Source organism: Anopheles moucheti, chromosome 3, assembly GCF_943734755.1.
Source record: "Anopheles moucheti chromosome 3, idAnoMoucSN_F20_07, whole genome shotgun sequence".
Classification (NCBI taxonomy): domain Eukaryota; kingdom Metazoa; phylum Arthropoda; class Insecta; order Diptera; family Culicidae; genus Anopheles; species Anopheles moucheti.
In genome coordinates this window covers 90,943,161-90,967,116 of record NC_069141.1, presented here as the reverse complement: position 1 = coordinate 90,967,116, position 23,956 = coordinate 90,943,161, and the positions used below count along the sequence as shown (strand labels likewise).

The window sequence follows — 23,956 nt, the reverse complement described above, 5'->3', positions numbered from 1 at the left end:
CTACAGGGCGCATACGCTTCTGTAGGTCAACGTCGATTTTCTCGTACTGTTCCAGTTCAGTTTCATGTACCTCAAGATTAAGGAGTCGTTCAATGATATCGTCAGAATCGTCGGTGGTCTTGATGGTCTTGACCTTCTTCTTCTTCTTGGGCTTAGGTTTGTCATCCACTGGCTTGGAATCCGGGACCTCCTCTTCGGTGACAGTAATGGTAGTTTCTGGAGCCATGTCGTCTTGCTCAACAGTGACTACTTCGATGTGTTCCTCCTTCTGGCCGACGCGTTTCTTGATGGTTTTCTTTTTCGTGATCTGCTTTTTCGCTTGACCAGTTTTGGTGATAACTTCAGTCACCTTGACTTCTTCGGGAAGCTCTTCGATTTCTAGAGCTTCCACAGCAGATTGAAGCATGATGGGTAGAGTGGGAACATCGTCATCGAGTTGTTGATATTGTTCTGGTTCAGTGCTCTCGACTTCCAAACTGAGGAGCTTCTGGACAATGCGATCAGTATCTTCACCCTTCTTCCGGATGGTCTTCACCTTCTTTTTCTTCGGTTTGACGACCTCAATCATAGGCATCTCGTCCGATGTGCTTTGCATAATCTGAGGAGCAGTTTCTTCTTCAGTCATTGTGACCGTGGTCTCAGGTACTTGATCGTCCTGCTGTACAGTCACAATCTTCACCTCCTCGACCTTGTCGGCCGTCCTCTTCTTGATGATCTTGGTTTTGGTGACCTGCTTCTTGGGCTTACCTTCCTTGGTGACAGTCTCAACGACTTCAACATGTTCGGGAAGCTCTTCGATAACTGGTTGTTCCAAGGGAGCTTGTGCGAGGATCAATTCGTCAACCTCTTCCTGAGGTACTTCCTCGCTGGTTGGCTCACTTTGCTTGAGCTTTTTCACCTTTTTCTTGATAATCTTGGTACTCTTCGTCTTGAGAGTAGCTTCCATAGGCTCGGGATACACATCCACAATAGCTTCGAGAGGTTTGAGCTCTTCCTCGAAAGGCTCTGTAACCTCGTAAGGTACCTCATGCTCGCTGATCGTGACCGTTGTTTCGGGCTGCTTGCCATCTTCCTGTATGGTAACTTCCTCAGTAACCTTTTCCTTGGGTCCGACACGTTTCTTGATGATCTTCTTCTTGACGACCTTCTGCTTGACTACGCCTGAGTCAGATCTGACCTCTTCGACGACTTCTGGATGCTCCTCGATCGTTGTTTCCTCTACAGGGCGCATACGCTTCTGTAGGTCAACGTCAATTTTCTCGTACTGTTCCAGTTCAGTTTTATGTACCTCAAGATTAAGGAGTCGCTCAATGATATCGTCAGAATCGTCGGTGGTCTTGATGGTCTTGACCTTCTTCTTCTTGGGCTTAGGTTTGTCATCCACTGGCTTGGAATCCGGGACCTCCTCTTCGGTGACAGTAATGGTAGTTTCTGGAGCCATGTCGTCTTGCTCAACAGTGACCACTTCGATGTGTTCCTCCTTCTGGCCGACGCGTTTCTTGATGGTTTTCTTTTTCGTGATCTGCCTTTTCGCTTCTCCCGTTGGTGTAATTATTTCTTGCATGGAAACTTGTTCAGGAAGCTCAGTAACAATAACAGCTTGTTCGGGAGCGGGAATGAGCTGAACTGGTAAAGGCAGCTCCTCATCGTCTTCGACAACAACAGTTTCAGTGACCCCTTGAATAACAGTAACTTTGGACTTTTTGGATTTAGCCTTCTTTGAGACTACTGTACGTATTTCAGCGGTATGTTCTATTTCGTCCGGAATCGGTTGAACTTGCTCAACTGTTACAGTCTTGGATTGTTCGTTTGCTTGTGTTTGTGTTTGTTTCTTCTTGGGTTTATGTTTTGTGGCGACTTCCTGTTCGATTTGAGGTGTTTCTTCGAGTTGTGTGGTGTGGAGTGATGGTGCAGATTCTGTGAGACAAGTACATACATTAGTTTGGGAGGAAAAGAGTTGTTGTAATGTTTCAATTGCAAGTTGTGAAGTATAATATGGAATGTGTACAAAAATACGATATATATTGAAGTAAATGAGCAATGCAGACAATGTTTAACCATACAAAATATAAAATGTAAATTCAGCATGTTTTGCGTGTTGTTATTTTTACCTTCAATTTCCTCAATCAGAACTTCTGACGGCACATGAGAGATAGTTTGAATATCGGCATCATCGAATGTTTCTTCGATTACTGCGCCATGTTCCTTAATGATTTTAATGTTTCGGGACTTTATGAATGTCTGGTTGTTGTCTGTGCATGTTTCAAATGTGGTGATGTATTCTGGAGATGTGTGTTCGTGAGCTTCAGCATCTAAAATAATAGGTAAATTGTTGTAAGATGTTGTGATGGCGTAAAAAGAGTAAAATATGATGCAAGGAAAAGCGTAACTATTCTCTTACCCAGAGGTTGTGGTAGAATACATGATTGTGAAAGTGTGTCTTGTGTGTCAAGCTGTGAAGTGGTTGTGTGTGTCTGCTTCTTGGGTTTGGCTTTTTGTGTTGGTTTGATCGATTTCGGAAGCTCACTATCAGCTGATAAATGTTCTTCAGTCTCCTCGATCAAAGGCTGGTCATACAGTGCCGTTTCAGATACCGAAACGTTTGAATGCAGAAATTCTTTAACTATATCTTCCGTATCAACACCCTTCTTCCGGATGGTCTTCACCTTCTTTTTCTTCGGTTTGACGACCTCAATCATAGGCATCTCGTCCGATGTGCTTTGCATAATCTGAGGAGCTGTTTCTTCTTCAGTCATTGTGACCGTGGTCTCAGGTACTTGATCGTCCTGCTGTACAGTCACAATCTTCACCTCCTCGACCTTGTCGGCCGTCCTCTTCTTGATGATCTTGGTTTTGGTGATCTGCTTCTTGGGCTTACCTTCCTTGGTGACAGTCTCAACGACTTCAACATGTTCGGGAAGCTCTTCGATAACTGGTTGTTCCAAGGGAGCCTGTGCGAGGATCAATTCGTCAACCTCTTCCTGAGGTACTTCCTCGCTGGTTGCCTCACCTTGCTTGAGCTTTTTCACCTTTTTCTTGATAATCTTGGTACTCTTCGTCTTGAGAGTAGCTTCCATAGGCTCGGGATACACATCCACAATAGCTTCGAGAGGTTTGAGCTCTTCCTCGAAAAGCTCTGTTACCTCGTAAGGTGCCTCATGCTCGCTGATCGTGACCGTTGTTTCGGGCTGCTTGCCATCTTCCTGTATGGTAACTTCCTCAGTAATCTCTTCCTTGGGTCCGACACGTTTCTTGATGATCTTCTTCTTGACGACCTTCTTCTTGACTACGCCTGAGTCAGATCTGACCTCTTCGACGACTTCTGGATGCTCCTCGATCGTTGTTTCCTCTACAGGGCGCATACGCTTCTGTAGGTCAACGTCAATTTTCTCGTACTGTTCCAGTTCAGTTTTATGTACCTCAAGATTAAGGAGTCGCTCAATGATATCGTCAGAATCGTCGGTGGTCTTGATGGTCTTGACCTTCTTCTTCTTGGGCTTAGGTTTGTCATCCACTGGCTTGGAATCCGGGACCTCCTCTTCGGTGACAGTAATGGTAGTTTCTGGAGCCATGTCGTCTTGTTCAACAGTGACCACTTCGATGTGTTCCTCCTTCTGGCCGACGCGTTTCTTGATGGTTTTCTTTTTCGTGATCTGCTTTTTCGCTTGACCAGTTTTGGTGATAACTTCAGTCACCTTGACCTCTTCGGGAAGCTCTTCGATTTCTAGAGCTTCCACAGCAGATTGAAGCATGATGGGTAGAGTGGGAACATCGTCATCGAGTTGTTGATATTGTTCTGGTTCAGTGCTCTCGACTTCCAAACTGAGGAGCTTCTGGACAATGCGATCAGTATCTTCACCCTTCTTCCGGATGGTCTTCACCTTCTTTTTCTTCGGTTTGACGACCTCAATCATAGGCATCTCGTCCGATGTGCTTTGCACAATCTGAGGAGCTGTTTCTTCTTCAGTCATTATGACCGTGGTCTCAGGTACTTGATCGTCCTGCTGTACAGTCACAATCTTCACCTCCTCGACCTTGTCGGCCGTCCTCTTCTTGATGATCTTGGTTTTGGTGACCTGCTTCTTGGGCTTACCTTCCTTGGTGACAGTCTCAACGACCTCAACATGTTCGGGAAGCTCTTCGATAACTGGTTGTTCCAAGGGAGCTTCTGCGAGGATCAATTCGTCAACCTCTTCCTGAGGTACTTCCTCGCTGGTTGCCTCACCGTGCTTGAGTTTTTTCACCCTTTTCTTGATAATCTTGGTACTCTTCGTCTTGAGAGTAGCTTCCATAGGCTCGGGATACACATCCACAATAGCTTCGAGAGGTTTGAGCTCTTCCTCGAAAAGCTCTGTTACCTCGTAAGGTGCCTCATGCTCGCTGATCGTGACCGTTGTTTCGGGCTGCTTGCCATCTTCCTGTATGGTAACTTCCTCAGTAACCTCTTCCTTGGGTCCGACACGTTTCTTGATAATCTTCTTCTTGACGATCTTCTTCTTGACTACGCCTGAGTCAGATCTGACCTCTTCGACGATTTCTGGATGCTCCTCGATCGTTGTTTCCTCTACAGGGCGCATACGCTTCTGTAGGTCAACGTCGATTTTCTCGTACTGTTCCAGTTCAGTTTTATGTACCTCAAGATTAAGGAGTCGCTCAATGATATCGTCAGAATCGTCGGTGGTCTTGATGGTCTTGACCTTCTTCTTCTTGGGCTTAGGTTTGTCATCCACTGGCTTGGAATCCGGGACCTCCTCTTCGGTGACAGTAATGGTAGTTTCTGGAGCCATGTCGTCTTGCTCAACAGTGACTACTTCGATGAGTTCCTCCTTCTGGCCGACGCGTTTCTTGATGGTTTTCTTTTTCGTGATCTGCTTTTTCGCTTGACCAGTTTTGGTGATAACTTCAGTCACCTTGACCTCTTCGGGAAGCTCTTCGATTTCTAGAGCTTCCACAGCAGATTGAAGCATGATGGGTAGAGTTGGAACATCGTCATCGAGTTGTTGATATTGTTCTGGTTCAGTGCTCTCGACTTCCAAACTGAGGAGCTTCTGGACAATGCGATCAGTATCTTCACCCTTCTTCCGGATGGTCTTCACCTTCTTTTTCTTCGGTTTGACGACCTCAATCATAGGCATCTCGTCCGATGTGCTTTGCATAATCTGAGGAGCTGTTTCTTCTTCAGTCATTGTGACCGTGGTCTCAGGTACTTGATCGTCCTGCTGTACAGTCACAATCTTCACCTCCTCGACCTTGTCGGCCGTCTTCTTCTTGATGATCTTGGTTTTGGTGACCTGCTTCTTGGGCTTACCTTCCTTGGTGACAGTCTCAACGACCTCAACATGTTCGGGAAGCTCTTCGATAACTGGTTGTTCCAAGGGAGCCTGTGCGAGGATCAATTCGTCAACCTCTTCCTGAGGTACTTCCTCGCTGGTTGCCTCACCGTGCTTGAGCTTTTTCACCTTTTTCTTGATAATCTTGGTACTCTTCGTCTTGAGAGTAGCTTCCATAGGCTCGGGATACACATCCACAATAGCTTCGAGAGGTTTGAGCTCTTCCTCGAAAGGCTCTGTAACCTCGTAAGGTACCTCATGCTCGCTGATCGTGACCGTTGTTTCGGGCTGCTTGCCATCTTCCTGTATGGTAACTTCCTCAGTAACCTCTTCCTTGGGTCCGACACGTTTCTTGATGATCTTCTTCTTGACGACCTTCTTCTTGACTACGCCTGAGTCAGATCTGACCTCTTCGACAACTTCTGGATGCTCCTCGATCGTTGTTTCCTCTACAGGGCGCATACGCTTCTGTAGGTCAACGTCGATTTTCTCGTACTGTTCCAGTTCAGTTTTATGTACCTCAAGATTAAGGAGTCGCTCAATGATATCGTCAGAATCGTCGGTGGTCTTGATGGTCTTGACCTTCTTCTTCTTGGGTTTAGGTTTGTCATCCACTGGCTTGGAATCCGGGACCTCCTCTTCGGTGACAGTAATGGTAGTTTCTGGAGCCATGTCGTCTTGTTCAACAGTGACCACTTCGATGTGTTCCTCCTTCTGGCCGACGCGTTTCTTGATGGTTTTCTTTTTCGTGATCTGCTTTTTCGCTTGACCAGTTTTGGTGATAACTTCAGTCACCTTGACCTCTTCGGGAAGCTCTTCGATTTCTAGAGCTTCCACAGCAGATTGAAGCATGATGGGTAGAGTGGGAACATCGTCATCGAGTTGTTGATATTGTTCTGGTTCAGTGCTCTCGACTTCCAAACTGAGGAGCTTCTGGACAATGCGCTCAGTATCTTCACCCTTCTTCCGGATGGTCTTCACCTTCTTTTTCTTCGGTTTGACGACCTCAATCATAGGCATCTCGTCCGATGTGCTTTGCATAATCTGAGGAGCTGTTTCTTCTTCAGTCATTGTGACCGTGGTCTCAGGTACTTGATCGTCCTGCTGTACAGTCACAATCTTCACCTCCTCGACCTTGTCGGCCGTCTTCTTCTTAATGATCTTGGTTTTGGTGACCTGCTTCTTGGGTTTCCCCTCCTTGGTGACAGTCTCAACGACCTCAACATGTTCGGGAAGCTCTTCGATAACTGGTTGTTCCAAGGGAGCCTGTGCGAGGATCAATTCGTCAACCTCTTCCTGAGGTACTTCCTCGCTGGTTGCCTCACTTTGCTTGAGTTTTTTCAATTTTTTCTTGATAATCTTGGTACTCTTCGCCTTGAGAGTAGCTTCCATAGGCTCGGGATACACATCCACAATAGCTTCGAGAGGTTTGAGCTCTTCCTCGAAAGGCTCTGTAACCTCGTAAGGTACCTCATGCTCGCTGATCGTGACCGTTGTTTCGGGCTGCTTGCCATCTTCCTGTATGGTAACTTCCTCAGTAACCTCTTCCTTGGGTCCGACACGTTTCTTGATGATCTTCTTCTTGACGACCTTCTTCTTGACTACGCCTGAGTCAGATCTGACCTCTTCGACGACTTCTGGATGCTCCTCGATCGTTGTTTCCTCTACATGGCGCATACGCTTTTGTAGGTCAACGTCGATTTTCTCGTACTGTTCCAGTTCAGTTTTATGTACCTCAAGATTAAGGAGTCGCTCAATGATATCGTCAGAATCGTCGGTGGTCTTGATAGTCTTGACCTTCTTCTTCTTGGGCTTAGGTTTGTGATCCACTGGTTTGGAATCCGGGACCTCCTCTTCGGTGACAGTAATGGTAGTTTCTGGAGCCATGTCGTCTTGCTCAACAGTGACCACTTCGATGTGTTCCTCCTTCTGGCCGACGCGTTTCTTGATGGTTTTCTTTTTCGTGATCTGCTTTTTCGCTTGACCAGTTTTGGTGATAACTTCAGTCACCTTGACCTCTTCGGGAAGCTCTTCGATTTCTAGAGCTTCCACAGCAGATTGAAGCATGATGGGTAGAGTTGGAGCATCGTCATCGAGTTGTTGATATTGTTCTGGTTCAGTGCTCTCGACTTCCAAACTGAGGAGCTTCTGGACAATGCGCTCAGTATCTTCACCCTTCTTCCGGATGGTCTTCACCTTCTTTTTCTTCGGTTTGACGACCTCAATCATAGGCATCTCGTCCGATGTGCTTTGCATAATCTGAGGAGCTGTTTCTTCTTCAGTCATTGTGACCGTGGTCTCAGGTACTTGATCGTCCTGCTGTACAGTCACAATCTTCACCTCCTCGACCTTGTCGGCCGTCTTCTTCTTGATGATCTTGGTTTTGGTGACCTGCTTCTTGGGCTTACCTTCCTTGGTGACAGTCTCAACGACCTCAACATGTTCGGGAAGCTCTTCGATAACTGGTTGTTCCAAGGGAGCCTGTGCGAGGATCAATTCGTCAACCTCTTCCTGAGGTACTTCTTCGCTGGTTGCCTCACCTTGCTTGAGCTTTTTCACCTTTTTCTTGATAATCTTGGTACTCTTCGTCTTGAGAGTAGCTTCCATCGGCTTAGGATACACATCCACAATAGCTTCGAGAGGTTTGAGCTCTTCCTCGAAAGGCTCTGTTACCTCGTAAGGTACCTCATGCTCGCTGATCGTGACCGTTGTTTCGGGCTGCTTGCCATCTTCCTGTATGGTAACTTCCTCAGTAATCTCTTCCTTGGGTCCGACACGTTTCTTGATGATCTTCTTCTTGACGACCTTCTGCTTGACTACGCCTGAGTCAGATCTGACCTCTTCGACGACTTCTGGATGCTCCTCGATCGTTGTTTTCTCTACAGGACGCATACGCTTTTGTAGGTCAACGTCGATTTTCTCGTACTGTTCCAGTTCAGTTTTATGTACCTCAAGATTAAGGAGTCGCTCAATGATATCGTCAGAATCGTCGGTGGTCTTGATGGTCTTGACCTTCTTCTTCTTGGGCTTAGGTTTGTCATCCACTGGCTTGGAATCCGGGACCTCCTCTTCGGTGACAGTAATGGTAGTTTCTGGAGCCATGTCGTCTTGCTCAACAGTGACCACTTCGATGTGTTCCTCCTTCTGGCCGACGCGTTTCTTGATGGTTTTCTTTTTCGTGATCTGCTTTTTCGTTTGACCAGTTTTGGTGATAACTTCAGTCACCTTGACCTCTTCGGGAAGCTCTTCAATTTCTAGAGCTTCCACAGCAGATTGAAGCATGATGGGTAGAGTTGGAACATCGTCATCGAGTTGTTGATATTGTTCTGGTTCAGTGCTCTCGACTTCCAAACTGAGGAGCTTCTGGACAATGCGATTAGTATCTTCACCCTTCTTCCGGATGGTCTTCACCTTCTTTTTCTTCGGTTTGACGACCTCAATCATAGGCATCTCGTCCGATGTGCTTTGCACAATCTGAGGAGCTGTTTCTTCTTCAGTCATTGTGACCGTGGTCTCAGGTACTTGATCGTCCTGCTGTACAGTCACAATCTTCACCTCCTCGACCTTGTCGGCCGTCCTCTTCTTGATGATCTTGGTTTTGGTGACCTGCTTCTTGGGATTACCTTCCTTGGTGACAGTCTCAACGACCTCAACATGTTCGGGAAGCTCTTCGATAACTGGTTGTTCCAAGGGAGCCTGTGCGAGGATCAATTCGTCAACCTCTTCCTGAGGTACTTCCTCGCTGGTTGCCTCACCTTGCTTGAGCTTTTTCACCTTTTTCTTGATAATCTTGGTACTCTTCGTCTTGAGAGTAGCTTCCATAGGCTCGGGATACACATCCACAATAGCTTCGAGAGGTTTGAGCTCTTCCTCGAAAGGCTCTGTAACCTCGTAAGGTACCTCATGCTCGCTGATCGTGATCGTTGTTTCGGGCTGCTTGCCATCTTCCTGTATGGTAACTTCCTCAGTAACCTCTTCCTTGGGTCCGACACGTTTCTTGATGATCTTCTTCTTGACGACCTTCTGCTTGACTACGCCTGAGTCAGATCTGACCTCTTCGACGACTTCTGGATGCTCCTCGATCGTTGTTTCCTCTACAGGGCGCATACGCTTCTGTAGGTCAACGTCAATTTTCTCGTACTGTTCCAGTTCAGTTTTATGTACCTCAAGATTAAGGAGTCGCTCAATGATATCGTCAGAATCGTCGGTGGTCTTGATGGTCTTGACCTTCTTCTTCTTGGGTTTAGGTTTGTCATCCACTGGCTTGGAATCCGGGACCTCCTCTTCGGTGACAGTAATGGTAGTTTCTGGAGCCATGTCGTCTTGCTCAACAGTGACCACTTCGATGAGTTCCTCCTTCTGGCCGACGCGTTTCTTGATGGTTTTCTTTTTCGTGATCTGCTTTTTCGCTTGACCAGTTTTGGTGATAACTTCAGTCACCTTGACCTCTTCGGGAAGCTGTTCGATTTCTAGAGCTTCCACAGCAGATTGAAGCATGATGGGTAGAGTGGGAACATCGTCATCGAGTTGTTGATATTGTTCTGGTTCAGTGCTCTCGACTTCCAAACTGAGGAGCTTCTGGACAATGCGATCAGTATCTTCACCCTTCTTCCGGATGGTCTTCACCTTCTTTTTCTTCGGTTTGACGACCTCAATCATAGGCATCTCGTCCGATGTGCTTTGCACAATCTGAGGAGCTGTTTCTTCTTCAGTCATTGTGACCGTGGTCTCAGGTACTTGATCGTCCTGCTGTACAGTCACAATCTTCACCTCCTCGACCTTGGCGGCCGTCTTCTTCTTGATGATCTTGGTTTTGGTGACCTGCTTCTTGGGTTTCCCCTCCTTGGTGACAGTCTCAACGACCTCAACATGTTCGGGAAGCTCTTCGATAACTGGTTGTTCCAAGGGAGCCTGTGCGAGGATCAATTCGTCAACCTCTTCCTGAGGTACTTCCTCGCTGGTTGCCTCATCTTGCTTGAGCTGTTGCACATCTAGCTGTTGAAGTTCACGACTACTTGAATCATAGACGGCATCATAAACGACTTGAATGTTTTCTACATCGTCAGGCATTGTAAGTTGTTTTTTCGTGTTTTCGGTAATGAGTATGTTTTGTGTATCCTCAGTGTGTGAGATTTGTTCTTCTTGTTGTGTGGTGGATTGACTTGTGATCTGTTTGCTGTGTGATGTAGTGGTACGTGTTTTGTGGCCAGTGTGATCTGTTGAAATAGTGACAATAGAGTGTTTTGTAAGTTAGACTGGGAACTTGTTTCGACAAAGAATCGTCGTGCCCTGTACAATGCGTTTCGAGAAAGTGCGCTTGTATTTGTTAAGCATTTTGTATACGTGTACGTGTTTGGACATAGATAGATTAGGCTTACAGCTATTATGGAATGATAAATGGTGTGTACGAAAGTAAATTTCCGGCTAAGTACTTACCCTTTGCTATCACAGGACAAGACTCCTCGTACGTAAGCAAAGCAGATTCTGTCAATCTTGCAAACCGTTGTTCTGGCTCTTGAGCAAGCTCAATCCGATCTGTGTACTCGTCGAGAGTCGTTTCGGAAACATTGACCGTTTGGTTAGTGATAAAGGTAACAGATGCTCGTCTGCCAGACGCTACAAAGTCTACGGCGACGTCGCTCTGTTCATTACTAGCTACCTCTAAACATTCAGGTGCCTTCAAACCTTCCTCCAGCGTCGCAGAGGCAAACTTACGTGGCTGCGCGGTCGCCTCGAGGAGCTGTGCCGAATCAGATGTGTATGGTTCGGATTGCAGGGGCGCAACTGTCATGTCGGTAAACTTCATGAACGCAGTTTGGGCCTCCGACTGTAGACTGTAATCAGTTCTTTCTAGCCCTTCACCTAGCACCGTTTCGGTTGTAGACGATACACATAAATTGGATACCTTGCGTTGCGCCTGTTGAGCGGTGGTTTCCTTCGCTGTCGATAGTTTGCCGTATGAGTCTTGACTCACAGTTTCCGTGATGGAAGCCGCAGGAAGCTGTTCCATGAGAATGGGCTTAGCACTAACCGCGGCCTCTTGGATTGGCGCTAAATTACTCAAAGCAACTGATACATCTACAGTGCTTTGAACGGGAAGCTCCAGTCCTTGCATATCGAATACGGGATACTTTTGATCCATAGAGAGCGTTGATGTCAGCTGTTCTATTCCCTCGAATACGGTCATCTGCTCTACGGTAGTCTGCAGCATTTGTTCTGGAGTAAAGGATGCTTCAACTGGTTTAGCACCGTCCAGCATAAACGAGTTCGATTCCTGCAACGTCATTACTTGCTCCACAAGAAGTGACTTCTTGATTTCCTTGTCCGCCAGTGCCTTAGCCGTTTGTTCAGTCAGCTCCAGATTTTGTTTGTACTCGTTTATGTCTTCCAAAACCATCGTCTCAATGATGGTCGTTTCATCGATGGTGTCACTTTTGATTAATGCCTTTGATTTTGGTGTTTGGTCTCTCGGGACATCGGACACACTTTGAAGTGTGTCCACTTGTAGGACTGTGATGGACTTCATAGCATCACTCGGTACAAGTTTTGCCTTTTGACTATCCACTTCCGTTAGATCAACGCCTTCCTTTGCTTTTTGTTCGGTGATCACTTCAGTTATGGTTACTCCAGTTATTGCATCCAAACTCGGTTCTGCTCGATGTTCTACCGGAGCTAGCCGATCTTGCTCCTGTCCTAAATTCTCGTAGACCAACGTTTCACTTACGATTGTTTGTTCGAGATGATCTTTGATTGTGGTCGCCTCCTGCTTTTGGTCAACTTTCGTTGATAGGTTAGGCGTGTCATGACTTGCATGGACTTCTTCTACTACAATCGATCTCATTGGTTCAGCAACGGAAAGGGTTTGTGCATGGACATCTTTAGCGATTGTTTTAACGTCGTAGCCTTCCTTTTCTCTTTGTTCAACAACTACCTCCGTTACCTGCAGTTCAATATTTGGTAGAACGGTTGTTGTGGCAGTCTTTCCCGTAGGACGATCAGCTGGTACTATGTTTGTAATGTCTTCCAGTACCGTAGTTTCTGACCCGCTCATTTCTTGCAAGCTGTCCGTTTGTGAAGTAGCTGTAGCGGTAGGAATACTTGTAGCTAGTTCGGCAAGGTCATCTGATAAGTGTACCTCTTGTATTGCAATGGATTTAAGTAAACCGGCCGTAGTTGGATGAGCTGTGTAATCTTTCGCTATTGCGTGTACATCTAAGCCCTCTCGTTCTTTTTGTTCGATGACTACTTCCGTAACAACCAGTTCTTGCACCGGTTGCACTTCAACGTTTGCTAATATTTGTTCTGGAGTCTGATCTGTTGGTTTCTCTGATAACATTTCGTAAACCATGGTTTCTTGTACCGTTTTCTGCTCATGTTCCGACTCGTTTATCAATGCCCGATTCTCAGTGGGAATTGTGGATTCTGCCTTCATCTCGCCGTGCATCTCGACCGGATGAATCTGTTCCACCGCAAGTGATTTGTGTATGTGTGATGGAACAAGATGCGCCGAATAGCCGCTGGCAATTGCATGCACATCGAAACCTTCCGATTCTTTTTGCTCACTTACTACCTCCGTAACAATCAGTTCTTCACGAGGCTGCATCGAGGTGGATGCCGTTTTGCTCTCTGGAACAGTTTGTAGTTCAAAACGGTCGGTTGCTTCGAGCACTACCTGTTCGGAAATGGACGTTTCTTGATGTTCATCGCTCCGCACTGTGGCCAGCGTGGTGGGTACCGCTTCTTTATCAGTAATATCCTCAGTCGCATTTGAAAGCACTACTTCCTCGACCGTGATTGACTTAAACGGTTCAGTGGTCACCGTTTTCACCGACTGTTGTACTATTATATCTGATAAGTTGTATCCATCCTTCTCCTTCTGCTCCGTGATCACTTCCGTGACCTGTAATTCCGTTTGGCGTGGCAGTACTGTTTCCGCGTATTTTTCCTCCGGTTGTCCTGCTTGTTCAAGTGTGTCAACATTCTCCAGCACAACCGTTTCCGCAATGACACGCTCCTCTATCTCATCCGCCAGTGGTTTGGCATGAGATGCATTTGGTGTTTCGAGGAATTGTTTTACATCATCTATGGCATGTGTTTCTTCTATGAGTGCTGATCGTAATGTGTGGGAAGGAACTTCCTTAGCATTGTAGTTGCTCGCGATCTGCTGAACATCGTACCCTTCCAGTTCTTTCTGTTCGGTAACGACTTCTGTCACGAGTAGCTCACTAATGGGCTCAATGTTAGAAGTAGCAGATTTGTGGGTAGGTTTTTGTTGTTCGTCAAGTTTCTCCAGGCCCTCTAGTACTAATTGTTCCGTGGTGGTTTGTGATTCCAGCTGCTCTTTTCGTACACTTGCTTTGAATAGGACCGAGCGCAGTTCCTCCACATCTTCCACAACGTCCGATGTTTGCACTTCTTCCACGATGATCGACTTAAGGGTATGCGATGGAAGTATTTTGACAATATGCTCTTGTGCGATATCGTGCACCGAGTAGCCTTCCTTTTCCTTCTGTTCCACCACTACTTCCGTCACAAGCAGTTCAGTCATAGGCGTTACGTTTGGTAGCGCTTGCTTTTCCGAAGGAGTGAAGTCCATCGTGTAGTTATCGATGGTCTCTAGCACAAGCGGTTGCCGCACTACAGTCTCCTCCAGTTTGTCGTCTGTACAAGTGGCGGAAGTGGCTTCAGCTGTCTGCTCGTCTTGAAGCTTGTCAACGCGTTCTTCCGTCAGTGTTTCCTGAATAGTAACGGTTTTGAGTGAGTGCGTCGTTACCGATGTTGTTGCCGTGTGGTCACGAGCCAGGTCATCCACATTGTATCCCTCTCTTTCTTTTTGTTCGCTTACGATTTCGGTAACCACCAGCTCAGCGTTGGGTACAAATGTGCGATCGGCAGATTTTGCTGCTGGTATCTCATCCACCGGCAGCTGCTCTGATCCTTCGTAGACGGTTGTTTCCTGTACTGTTGTTTGTTCGTACTGTTCGCTACGCACAGAAGCTGAACTGAGCATTTGCTGTGGCGACTTGAACTGATCAATCGTGTCAGATACTGAGACTTCTTCTATTATGACCGTCTTAAGCGCATGTCCTGCGACTGGTATGGCCGTGTGATCTTGGGCAAGCTCTGCCACACTGAAACCATCACACTCCTTGTGTCCTGTGTTAATTTCCGTTACGATTACTCCGATCTGCGGTTCGTACAGAGATTCGGCTGATTTAGGAGCGGGTTTCGGAGTCGCTTCCAAAATAGGCGTTTCTTCAAAGGCAAATGTTTCAGATACGGTGGTTTGTTCCAGTTCGTCACTCTGGGTCGTTGCTTTCGTTACATTATCAGTCGCGTGCGTCAGTTGGGAGGCATCTTCACTGGCGACAGTTTCCTCCACGAGGACCGATTTGAACGAATGTGCCGGTACCTGTTTCGCAACATAATCCTGAGCGATATCCGCCACACTGAAACCTTCCCGCTCCTTCTGTTCAGGCACGGTTTCACTAACGAGAAGTTCATTGATTGGAATAATCGTCAAATCGGCACGTTTTCCCGTCGGTTTATTCTCTTCAACCATACCGGCAGTGGCTTCGTAAGGAATCGTTTCCGAAACCACCATTTGCTCGAGCTGATCGCTGCGTACGCTTGCCAGGCTTTCGACTGAAATGGGTTGCTGCATGGTATCAAGGCTTTCAGACGCTTCAACCTGTTCTACTGTGACCGTTTTGAGCATGTGTGTTGGCATTGACAGCGCGTGTGCATCCTTGGTCATCATCTCGTCAACCTTTTCTTGTTCTTTCTGCTCGATCATTACTTCCGTTATCGTCAGCTCGGTGTTTGGTTCGAGAGCTGGAACTGCTTGGCGCATGGAGAATGGTTCTTGTTCGTACTGATGAACGCCTTCTAACACAAGTTGTTCACTGACAATCTTCTCTTCTAATTGATCACGCTGCAATGTAGCAAGATACTCTGGTATAACGGGTGCAACTATGTTAGCTACCGAATCGACCGTTTCGGTGGTTTCGACCAGTATAGATTTGAGGGTATGTGTCGGCACGGAACGAGCAGAATAGTCTTTAGCTATTTCGACCACATCAAAACCTTCCCGTTCGCGATCTTCAGCGATTACCTCGGTTATGGTGAGTTCTGAGCGAGGCTGGAGAAGTGCTTCCGCTTGTTTATGCTCGGGTTTAGTATCCTCTTTAAGTTTGTTAACATCTTCTAAGATTAGCAGCTCTTGCACGGTAGTCTGTTCAAGGGAATCTCCAATCATGACGATTGCCCCAAAACTGTGTGCCTCCAAAGCCTCCAGTGTATCGGCATGGCTAGACAGCTGTACTTCTTCGACGAGTATAGATTTGAGTGCTTCGGTTGGTATGGCTTTTGCTGAGCAATCTTTGGCAGGTTGTATTGCGTCTTCCTGTTCGCGCTGCTCCGATACTACCTCTGTCACGGTTAATCCTTCGACAGGACGCTCAACGTTGGCAATGGCAGACTTTTGTGCGGGAGTATCAGGTATCGTGTACTGTACCGTACCTTCCAATACGATCGATTCTGATACAATGGTTTCTTCCAGTTCGTCACCCTTCACACTAACTGTGGTGGCGCCGTATGTCTGCTGAATATCCAAACATTCCACCCCTTCACTGGTAACCGTTTCCTCAACCAGCACCGTTTTGAGCGAGTGAGTTGGGATGGGTTTGAGCGTTTGATCCTTTGCCAACTCATGCAATTTACATTCATCACTCGCTATTTGCCCACTGATAACCTCCGTCACAATCAGTTCATTCGCCAAACTGGGCAGCTGAAGTTCTGCAGTTTTCTCTTTCGGTTTCACTACTTCTTCTTGGGAACGTAGCGTTTCATAGATGGTCGTTTCAGAAACTATCTTCTCCTCGTGTTCACCAGAACGTACGACACGTGCCAGCTGAGATGAGGGAGTGACATGTTGTAAATCACCAGCGGAAACGTTGGCTATCGTTTCCTCTATCAGCACTGACTTCAGACTGTCAGTGGGCGTTGGTTTTAGTACTTGATCGAGTGGCATGGTCTCGGGTTGGAAAGTGTATTCACGTTCAGCTGTTAAATGTTGCACAACTTCGAGTTGATGCTGAAGGTTAATCTGCGTCTCAGCATAGGCCGAGGGCATGAGTGTTTTGGCGGCAAGATCAGCTTCTTTTTCATTCGCTTCCACCATCGCGACGGTGTGCGATTGCACTGGAACAAAGCTGGCTGATGCTTGTTCTGAGCGATCCACAGCTTCCGGTGAGAATCGACCGGCAGTATCGGCTGTCTCTATTTCAGTGACAGCAAGATTCTGTATGGGTTCGAGCAGAGTGGAGGCAATAGCTTCGTTGGGCCGAGGAGCTCCCTGGTGCTGGGTTTCCTTCTCGTGGATAAACTGCAGCATCGATTGACTTACCGGTTTGAGTGCGGTAAGAGTACTCTGTGCCATTGCGGAATCCGCAACTGTAAACGGTGCCAGAGATGCTTCAGCTTCATTGCTCATTACTTTCGACACCGAGATACTCGTACGCTCCAGGAACTCCACATTAGCGCGTTTATGCTCGAATGGCAGAGCCTGCAAGTCTTGCGTGGTGATATTGTCATTAACAAGTTGCGTCGTGAGTTGGTTTTCGAACATTGCGACGGAACCGATTGCTTGGTAGGAGCTTACTGTTGGTGTAGTCGAGAACTCAATCTCAGACTCCTCTACTTGTTGTGCCGTTACGGACAACGGCTCTTTTGTTAACAGTTTCACATCAGCCCATTGCTGCGGAGGTAAACGACCGGGTTGATAGGTGTCCTCCTTTTCCGGAGCGTTCATAACTTCGGTTGTGTAGGATTTCTGTTCGACAATAGCCGGACGAGCACTTTCCGTAGGCACGACTAGTTCAGGGTAGTAGCGGCTTGGTGCGTCCTGTGTGATGGTCTCTTCAGTCAGAATGGACTCAGAAGGAAGTATCTGGTAGTGTGGTTGTACGGTAGGTAATTTCAGATGACCGTCGAATATGTCTTCCTTCTCGATACGACTTACTTCAGTTACTTGTAGTGATTCCTTTGATAGTACGTTGGAGTATGCATGACTGGGTGTTGGACGTTGCAGGACCGATAACTCTTGCTCAGACTGTGACGACACGGTTTCTTGTACAATAGTTGCATCGTGCGTCAGAAGTTGCAACGTAGCGCAGCTGACATTCTCGATTGCTTTCAGCAACACAGCTGTTGAATCTTGCGGCGTAGACTCGCTGACAACAAGCGGTTGCACGGGTACAAAATCGGTAGTGGCTAAGGCCTCCTGCGGCATGGCTATCATACCCTGGTCTAGTGAACTTTCCTGCGGACTCACCTCGGAAACCTGAACCGGCTCATTCAGACCAAAAAGCTTGTAGTGCGGATTTGTCGCTAAACGCGTACTGTTTAATATCACCGTGTCCGATTCTCGTTCGGACAAAAAGATCTCCTCAGTTACTAATGCCGTTTCCGGCACGACCTTCACCGTAGCACTAGTGCCGACGGTAGAATCAGGCTCGACTAGGTTTGACACCTGGCTCAACACGGTCGATTCGCTTGTTACGGACGCTACTTCCAAAGGAAGGCTGTGCGTTTCCCGTACAGGCGAAGTAAGAAAATCGGGGGCCAATTCTTCCACAACCTGCTCCTCGCTGGGCAGCACAGGCCGCAGCGTTTGCAGGGGTTGTCTTCGACGTTGCTGTGATAGCCGTCTGCGTTCCTCGATCGATTCTTCGCTGTCGACAATCTCTGTCTCTTCTTCGTGTTTGTGCTGTTGCCTCCTGTCGGAGCGAAGTTTTTTGTGTTTTTTCTTCGTGACAGTGGTGTTGTTCGTGGTGATGGTGGTAATCGCAGTGTTGCCGCTAGTGCTACGAGCGTCTTCTCTGAGATCGGGTGTTTCTGTGGAATCATGCGAAGGTGGAACAATAGGATTCAGTGGATTTATGCAGCAGAGCCGCACAATGTGTCGGACAATAACAGTGTGGACTATTCTAAACCGTACAGAACTGTAATATAATTCAGTGCAATTATGTGTGTTTGATCTCCGAAAAGTAATATGATGTGTAAGAGTAGAGCTGAACGTGTGTTGGTACAAAACAGAGTGTTCAATTGAAGACTACCGAGAGTAGGAGATGTTATCAATTCGTGAAACGTGAAGTAAAGACAGAGTTTGTTAAAGATAGCTGATTATAGAGACAGAAACGAAAATTGTAGAAAAAGGACGACAGATTGTGAAGAAACGAGAAAATGCTTAATTTCGTGCAGTGCAAGTACCACCACAAAGTTCGTTCCAATTGAGACAGAGATAGTGAAGAGGCTTCGCAACTAACTCATTCACATTATCATTAGACAGGCAAGACAAAACAGCCATTCCGGTGATCCTAATGTATCGGATGCGCAGGCTTACATTGGTTCGTATAGCACGACTAGAAACTAGTGTTTGAAGACTATGGCGAACAGGCGGTTGCTGATTATAGGGAAACCACAGTGTCGTTCCCCAACGAGCATCAGCGTAATGGATTGGCATTTGGGCCACCCTTGCAATGCACCAGCGAGTAGAACAGGCAGAGTATAGACGGTAGCGAAGAACGTAAAACGATAGACGCCGAAACAAACATTCCAAACATTCCATCAACACTATTCTACTTTGCCCGAGGAAAGACAGATCTTAGGGTACGTTGGCATTTCAAACTAGTAGCTTCGACAGAGGTGCAGATGGGTTTTTAACCGAAGGATGCAATCGTTTTTGAAAGGTTTGCTAGTAGAGGTAAATTGTAGCTTGTACTTACACGAAAACGTGTTGTGGTCCAGTTCGACGTGTCACGGGTGTCATGTATCTATCCTTCACACTATAAATGAAGCATTGCATTTAAGGTTAAAGCTAAACATAAATTCAGCAAAACAGCGAAATTGCAAACATTGAAGCAAGTTAAAATTGCAGAAGACGGTATAGACGAGTAGTATTTTATTACATCCATCATAAAGCAGCTCGCTCATGGTGATGAGATCTTTCTACGGTTTGAGAGATACCAGGAACGATCCATTCGTCGTATCTTTATTTTAGGTAAAGAGACGCTTTATTCCTTAGCCGAAGCTGAGCTACGCATATTACAGCTCTTTAAAGCAAATCACACATCGCAATACTTGCAACTACTGGGTAAGTTCTGTATGCATTCTGTTCTAATTGAAATAATCATCTTGCTTTCTAAATAACGATGAAAATATAAAAAAAACGAACGTTCACTACTAATATACTAGCATTCGAAGAGAAATCTCGAAGCAGGAAGAAAAGATGTACAAGAAGTAGATAGACGGAGTTGGAGTAGGCGATGGCCCGGATGGGCCATAAGTTCTGCAAGCAAGCGGGCACAGGCAGGGCGGGCACACGAGTTGGCGGTTGGCAACACACAACACAATACAAGTGAGGAAAGAAGAGTAGGGCGAGCACAGGGGAAGGCGAATGGGACGTTATGATTGCAAACCTTTGATGTCCAGTTCCTTCATCGTTCGGACGGTAGTCTCTGCAGATTGGCCGTAAGAGCGTAAGAGCGGTGACGAAAGTGCCATAAGGGCGTTGTTTGGAAGTTCATGCGACAGTTGCGAGAGCGGGTAGTTAATTTGTTGGCGGGAAATAGAATGGCGCCCGTTGACAAAGTTAGACCAACGGATTTTGAAGAAGAAAAAATAAATAGAAAAACACGTTATTAGCATCGACCGTACTGGAAAGGTTGATGTGGGTATAAACAATTACCAGTCGTGCGCACTTCACTCGACGAAATCAAGCGCGTTTCTTCGTGTTTCTAGAATTGAAAAGATAGTATAAGCATAGCAGATCGCACGATCAGAGTTGTGGGAGGTATTGGGAAAAAATAAGGATCAGGAAGGAATTGGGTAATGCTAGTTTTATGGGAGCTTGAATGAGCAGAGCCGTTGTTAGTAGGTCGGAAGGAATAATATAGGCGTCGACTAGCGCACCTCGAATGCCGATTCCGTTTTCCATTCCTGCACGACAAAGTCGTCCGGGGAGAAGTGAGCGATGATCTCCTCCACACTCGCGTGGTTCACCTCGATCATACGCATGAATGCACGGAAGCCGGCCGTAGCTGCCAGCTGCGTTTCGTCCATATCCGTCTCGGTGAGGATCTCTGTGACGATGTTGGCGTATCCTTCGCGTTCGAGCAGCAGTACCATCGCCGACTGTGATTCTGGCTTCTGCAGAGCTGGGAAGTGGCTTGCCTGATAGAAGCTGGTAATCTCACTGACTGTTACACCGTGCTTCACCATGAAGGCAATCGTGGCAAGTTCACGCAGTGGTGCTTCACCCGGTCCAAACTCACTAGCCTTGAGATTGGTGAGGATTTCCTTAACCTCAACCGAGTTTTTCACACTCTCTACATCGGAAACGTCAAGCTTCTCGTGAATGACCATCCGTTCGATCTCCTGAACCGTTTCGGTGGTCACAATCTCCTCGACCAGTGTTTCCACGTGCTCCTTAAACTTCACCGTCGCACGGTCTTTGGTGAGCTTCACATCCTGCGTCATCTCAGAGGTGGTGCTCGTTGTCAGCGTGGTTGTCGATTCCGAGCTAAATTTGATTTTTTCCTTCAGGGATGCTTCCATCTCCTGCTGGACAATCTCTTCGATCAATTGAGACTCTTTCTGTTTACGCTTTTCCTCGCGCTTCTTGCGCTTTTCAGCCTTCGCACGGCGCTCTTCCTCGGTTTCCTCGACTACCAGCTCGATCTTGTCGTTAACTTTTCCGGTCTTAACGCCAGCACGACTACCCCGTCTCGGACTGCGTGCTGCATCCAGTTCGGCTTTCTCATCGTCCGACAACGTTGGAACAATGCTTTCGATCAGCTTGGCAATAGATTCTGTTGTGCCGGCCTCGTTCATGGCCTTACATTTGTAAAAACCAAAGTCGGATACCTCCACCGGATAGATGGTGAGCGTGGAAGTGTTTTCACTCGTGCGAATCTTTGTTCGATCGTTCGCTATGATGATCTTTCCATTACGGTACCACAGTATATCTAGAATATTAGAAATCAGTGAGTTGTACCTGGAACTCTATTATCCCGTGTATTGACTTTCTATTTTCCTACATATTGTTCGAGTTGTGTTTTCATTCGTCGAAGTGATTTCTATTGTTGATGTTTCATGCTTTCATGTGTCACGGTTTCTTTCTTTGTGATGCAGCATACTTCAAATCATTCGAACTAAAACTTAGAGATTGTTTTTTTAAACAAACCCTCAAAGATTCGTATGATCCTAAGAATACCGGGAGTTTTTTGAACGTGTGACTTGAGTTGACCAGGATGCTTGCACGGTTTCAGAATTTACTGGTGTAAACAGAGATTGTTTCATTTGTTGGATTGAATGTCCTGTTGCGTGCCCAGCTACATGTCTGGCTATATGTAATTGATTCTCATCTGTGTCGATTATGTTGTTATGTTGTATTCATGTCATGGAATGCACAGTGGAAAAACGATTGTCCTACCTGGCTTAGGATTGCCCGCGAAGTGACACTCGAAGAAGCCCTTCTCACTAAGCATGGCGCGTGAATCTTTGATCTCAACCGAGTACGATGGCGTAGAATAAGAGGCTGAAACGTTGTTTGTTACGCAATTTGCATAGCACCAAGGCAAGAAATGCAGAGTAGGAAAGGTATTGATTAATAACTAGAAGCATACATCGATATAAACGTCTTTAGCGTGGCTAAGAAGGAATGCGAAGTTGCTATGATTTTACGGTTGCACCAAGTGTCATAGCTAGTGCGAATGCAAAGTGTACTATGTGCAATACTCACCTGTCAGTGTATGCCTTGATGAGTAGTGTACGCTCATGGTCGAAGAGGATGAACAAGTGTTTTTGTTGGTGGGTAAACTCAAATAATTACGTATACTATTTATACAAGTATTTACATTACAACACTAAATGCGGCATGCATCAACACAGTTAGTAGTGGAACACACGTCGAACAGCAAAGCATGCATCTTTGGCTATTTTTTATCTAGTAGGAGGACTGTCACGACAGTACGCTTCCAACTGCAGAAATTCATCCAACTCTTCGGTGCTACTTTCTGCGTGTGAAAGAAGGTGTAAACGGTGTTAGTAAACAAAAACCATACCAATATTACAAATAGCAACGTTATAAGGTGTTGAACACTTGTAAAGTTTTAGTGAAATTTATAAGGTACATTACAATTTGCACATTACGATTTACGTTTCATTCGACAAAAAATGAGACACAAACATAAACTCGAGAACAACATAAAGAACAGAGTATAAAAGGATTTAACAATAGCTTTCACACCATACACAAAAACAGATGCACATGCACAAAAACAGTCTACTTGAAGCGTAGTTGAAGCATATCGTAATAGATTGTGGTAGCTTCAACTGGTAGATTGTGGTGGTCGTTAACCGATCGATGGTGAACATGAATAAGTGAATTTGAAATTGTGCATGGTTGTGAAGGTGAACTAAATTTTGAGAAACTGATCCAAGTATACTTCGACGTATTGTGCTGATGCGAAATACGTCGGTATCGGTAGGGAGATATTTTACCTTGGAGTGCCTCCTTCAGTTCTTCCATATGCTGTACCCATTCCGGTTTGCGATACGCTTTGGTTCCGACAATTTCTGCAAGCGTACAAGAGATTAAGTATTAGTTCCTTGCAGTGATGTGCTCTGGCGAGTACCCAGTGTATGATACTGTGGAGCTTGACTATCATGAAGTATTGTTTTATTGATCTTGCAATGGTGTGAGTGCGTTTTGGAATGAGTTTTAAAATACTGTCTCTAGAAAATGACGCATGTAGTAGATATAGTAAGTGATAGATATAGTTCGGTAGTGTTTTATTTGATTATGTTGACAGGGAAGGTTTTTCCGGGATTTGTAGGAGAAATAGGAGGAATAAGAAAGAGGATTTTAAATAGAAAAGAAATAAAGAGAGAAAATTGAAAATTAATGCATACAGTTCATTCGTAAATACTACTACAAGCTGTAAAGGAAGAAATAAAGATCGAAGAAAATTAGAGCTCGTTAGAGGAGTGAAAGCAACCTGGAGAATATCAGACATAAGCCAAAACTATTATCTACACAGTCTTCTAGAACCATGAAAAAGAAGAAAGCGATATTAGTGAAGCATATCTACAGTATCCACCAACACCAATAAATAAGGATGGTGGGGTTTTCCTTCAAATGTTTGTCTCAAATGAGAATAGACCCATAAAATAAGTACCTTCCACCACCAGTTCTGCAGTTGTCAGCGCCACTCCGAGTGCGTTATGTGCTTCGAACGTAATTTCTCCTGAGTCATCCGGGTAAATATCGTTGATGATGAGTATGGAGGTTCCATCATCAAAGTTCTCAATTTGAAACTCCTCCGATGGAATAATCTCCTCGCCCATCTTTAGCCAACGAATCTGGGGCTTCGGATGGGCAAGTACTTTCACCTCTAGCTTGGTCAACTCGCGTTCCTGCGTGTGTATGATCGTGGGCAGTTGTTTCACAATCTGCGGCGCATACTCGATCGGTTCCGCATACTCTTCGAGTGTTGAAATAGACTGAAAGACATAGGAAAAGCAAGAGTTAGCATTACAAACGAAAAGTGGCTGATATTCGA

General features: G+C 46.0%; 2 protein-coding genes across 2 annotated transcripts in view; both read right to left on the bottom strand.

Moving 5' to 3' along the window:
- LOC128303123 (titin-like) overlaps positions 1–23,956 on the bottom strand; it is a 137,934-nt gene that overhangs the window by 23,464 nt on the left and 90,514 nt on the right. Inside the window, exons 28-33 of the mRNA XM_053039980.1 lie at positions 23,573–23,897; positions 22,896–22,970; positions 10,767–18,227; positions 2,402–10,546; positions 2,112–2,312; positions 560–1,917 (exon numbers count right to left, since the gene is read on the bottom strand). Of these exons, the coding sequence (XP_052895940.1) occupies positions 560–1,917; positions 2,112–2,312; positions 2,402–10,546; positions 10,767–18,227; positions 22,896–22,970; positions 23,573–23,897 (17,565 nt within the window). The remainder of the gene's footprint in view (positions 1–559; positions 1,918–2,111; positions 2,313–2,401; positions 10,547–10,766; positions 18,228–22,895; positions 22,971–23,572; positions 23,898–23,956) is intronic.
- LOC128305016 (titin-like) lies at positions 19,278–22,276 on the bottom strand. The gene is made up of 5 exons (XM_053042287.1): positions 22,135–22,276; positions 21,826–21,930; positions 20,304–21,358; positions 20,080–20,128; positions 19,278–19,849 (listed from the first exon to the last, which is right to left on the bottom strand). Exons 1-5 carry the CDS (start codon positions 22,169–22,171, stop codon positions 19,797–19,799), a joined length of 1,299 nt encoding a protein of 432 aa, XP_052898247.1. The 5' UTR covers positions 22,172–22,276; the 3' UTR covers positions 19,278–19,796.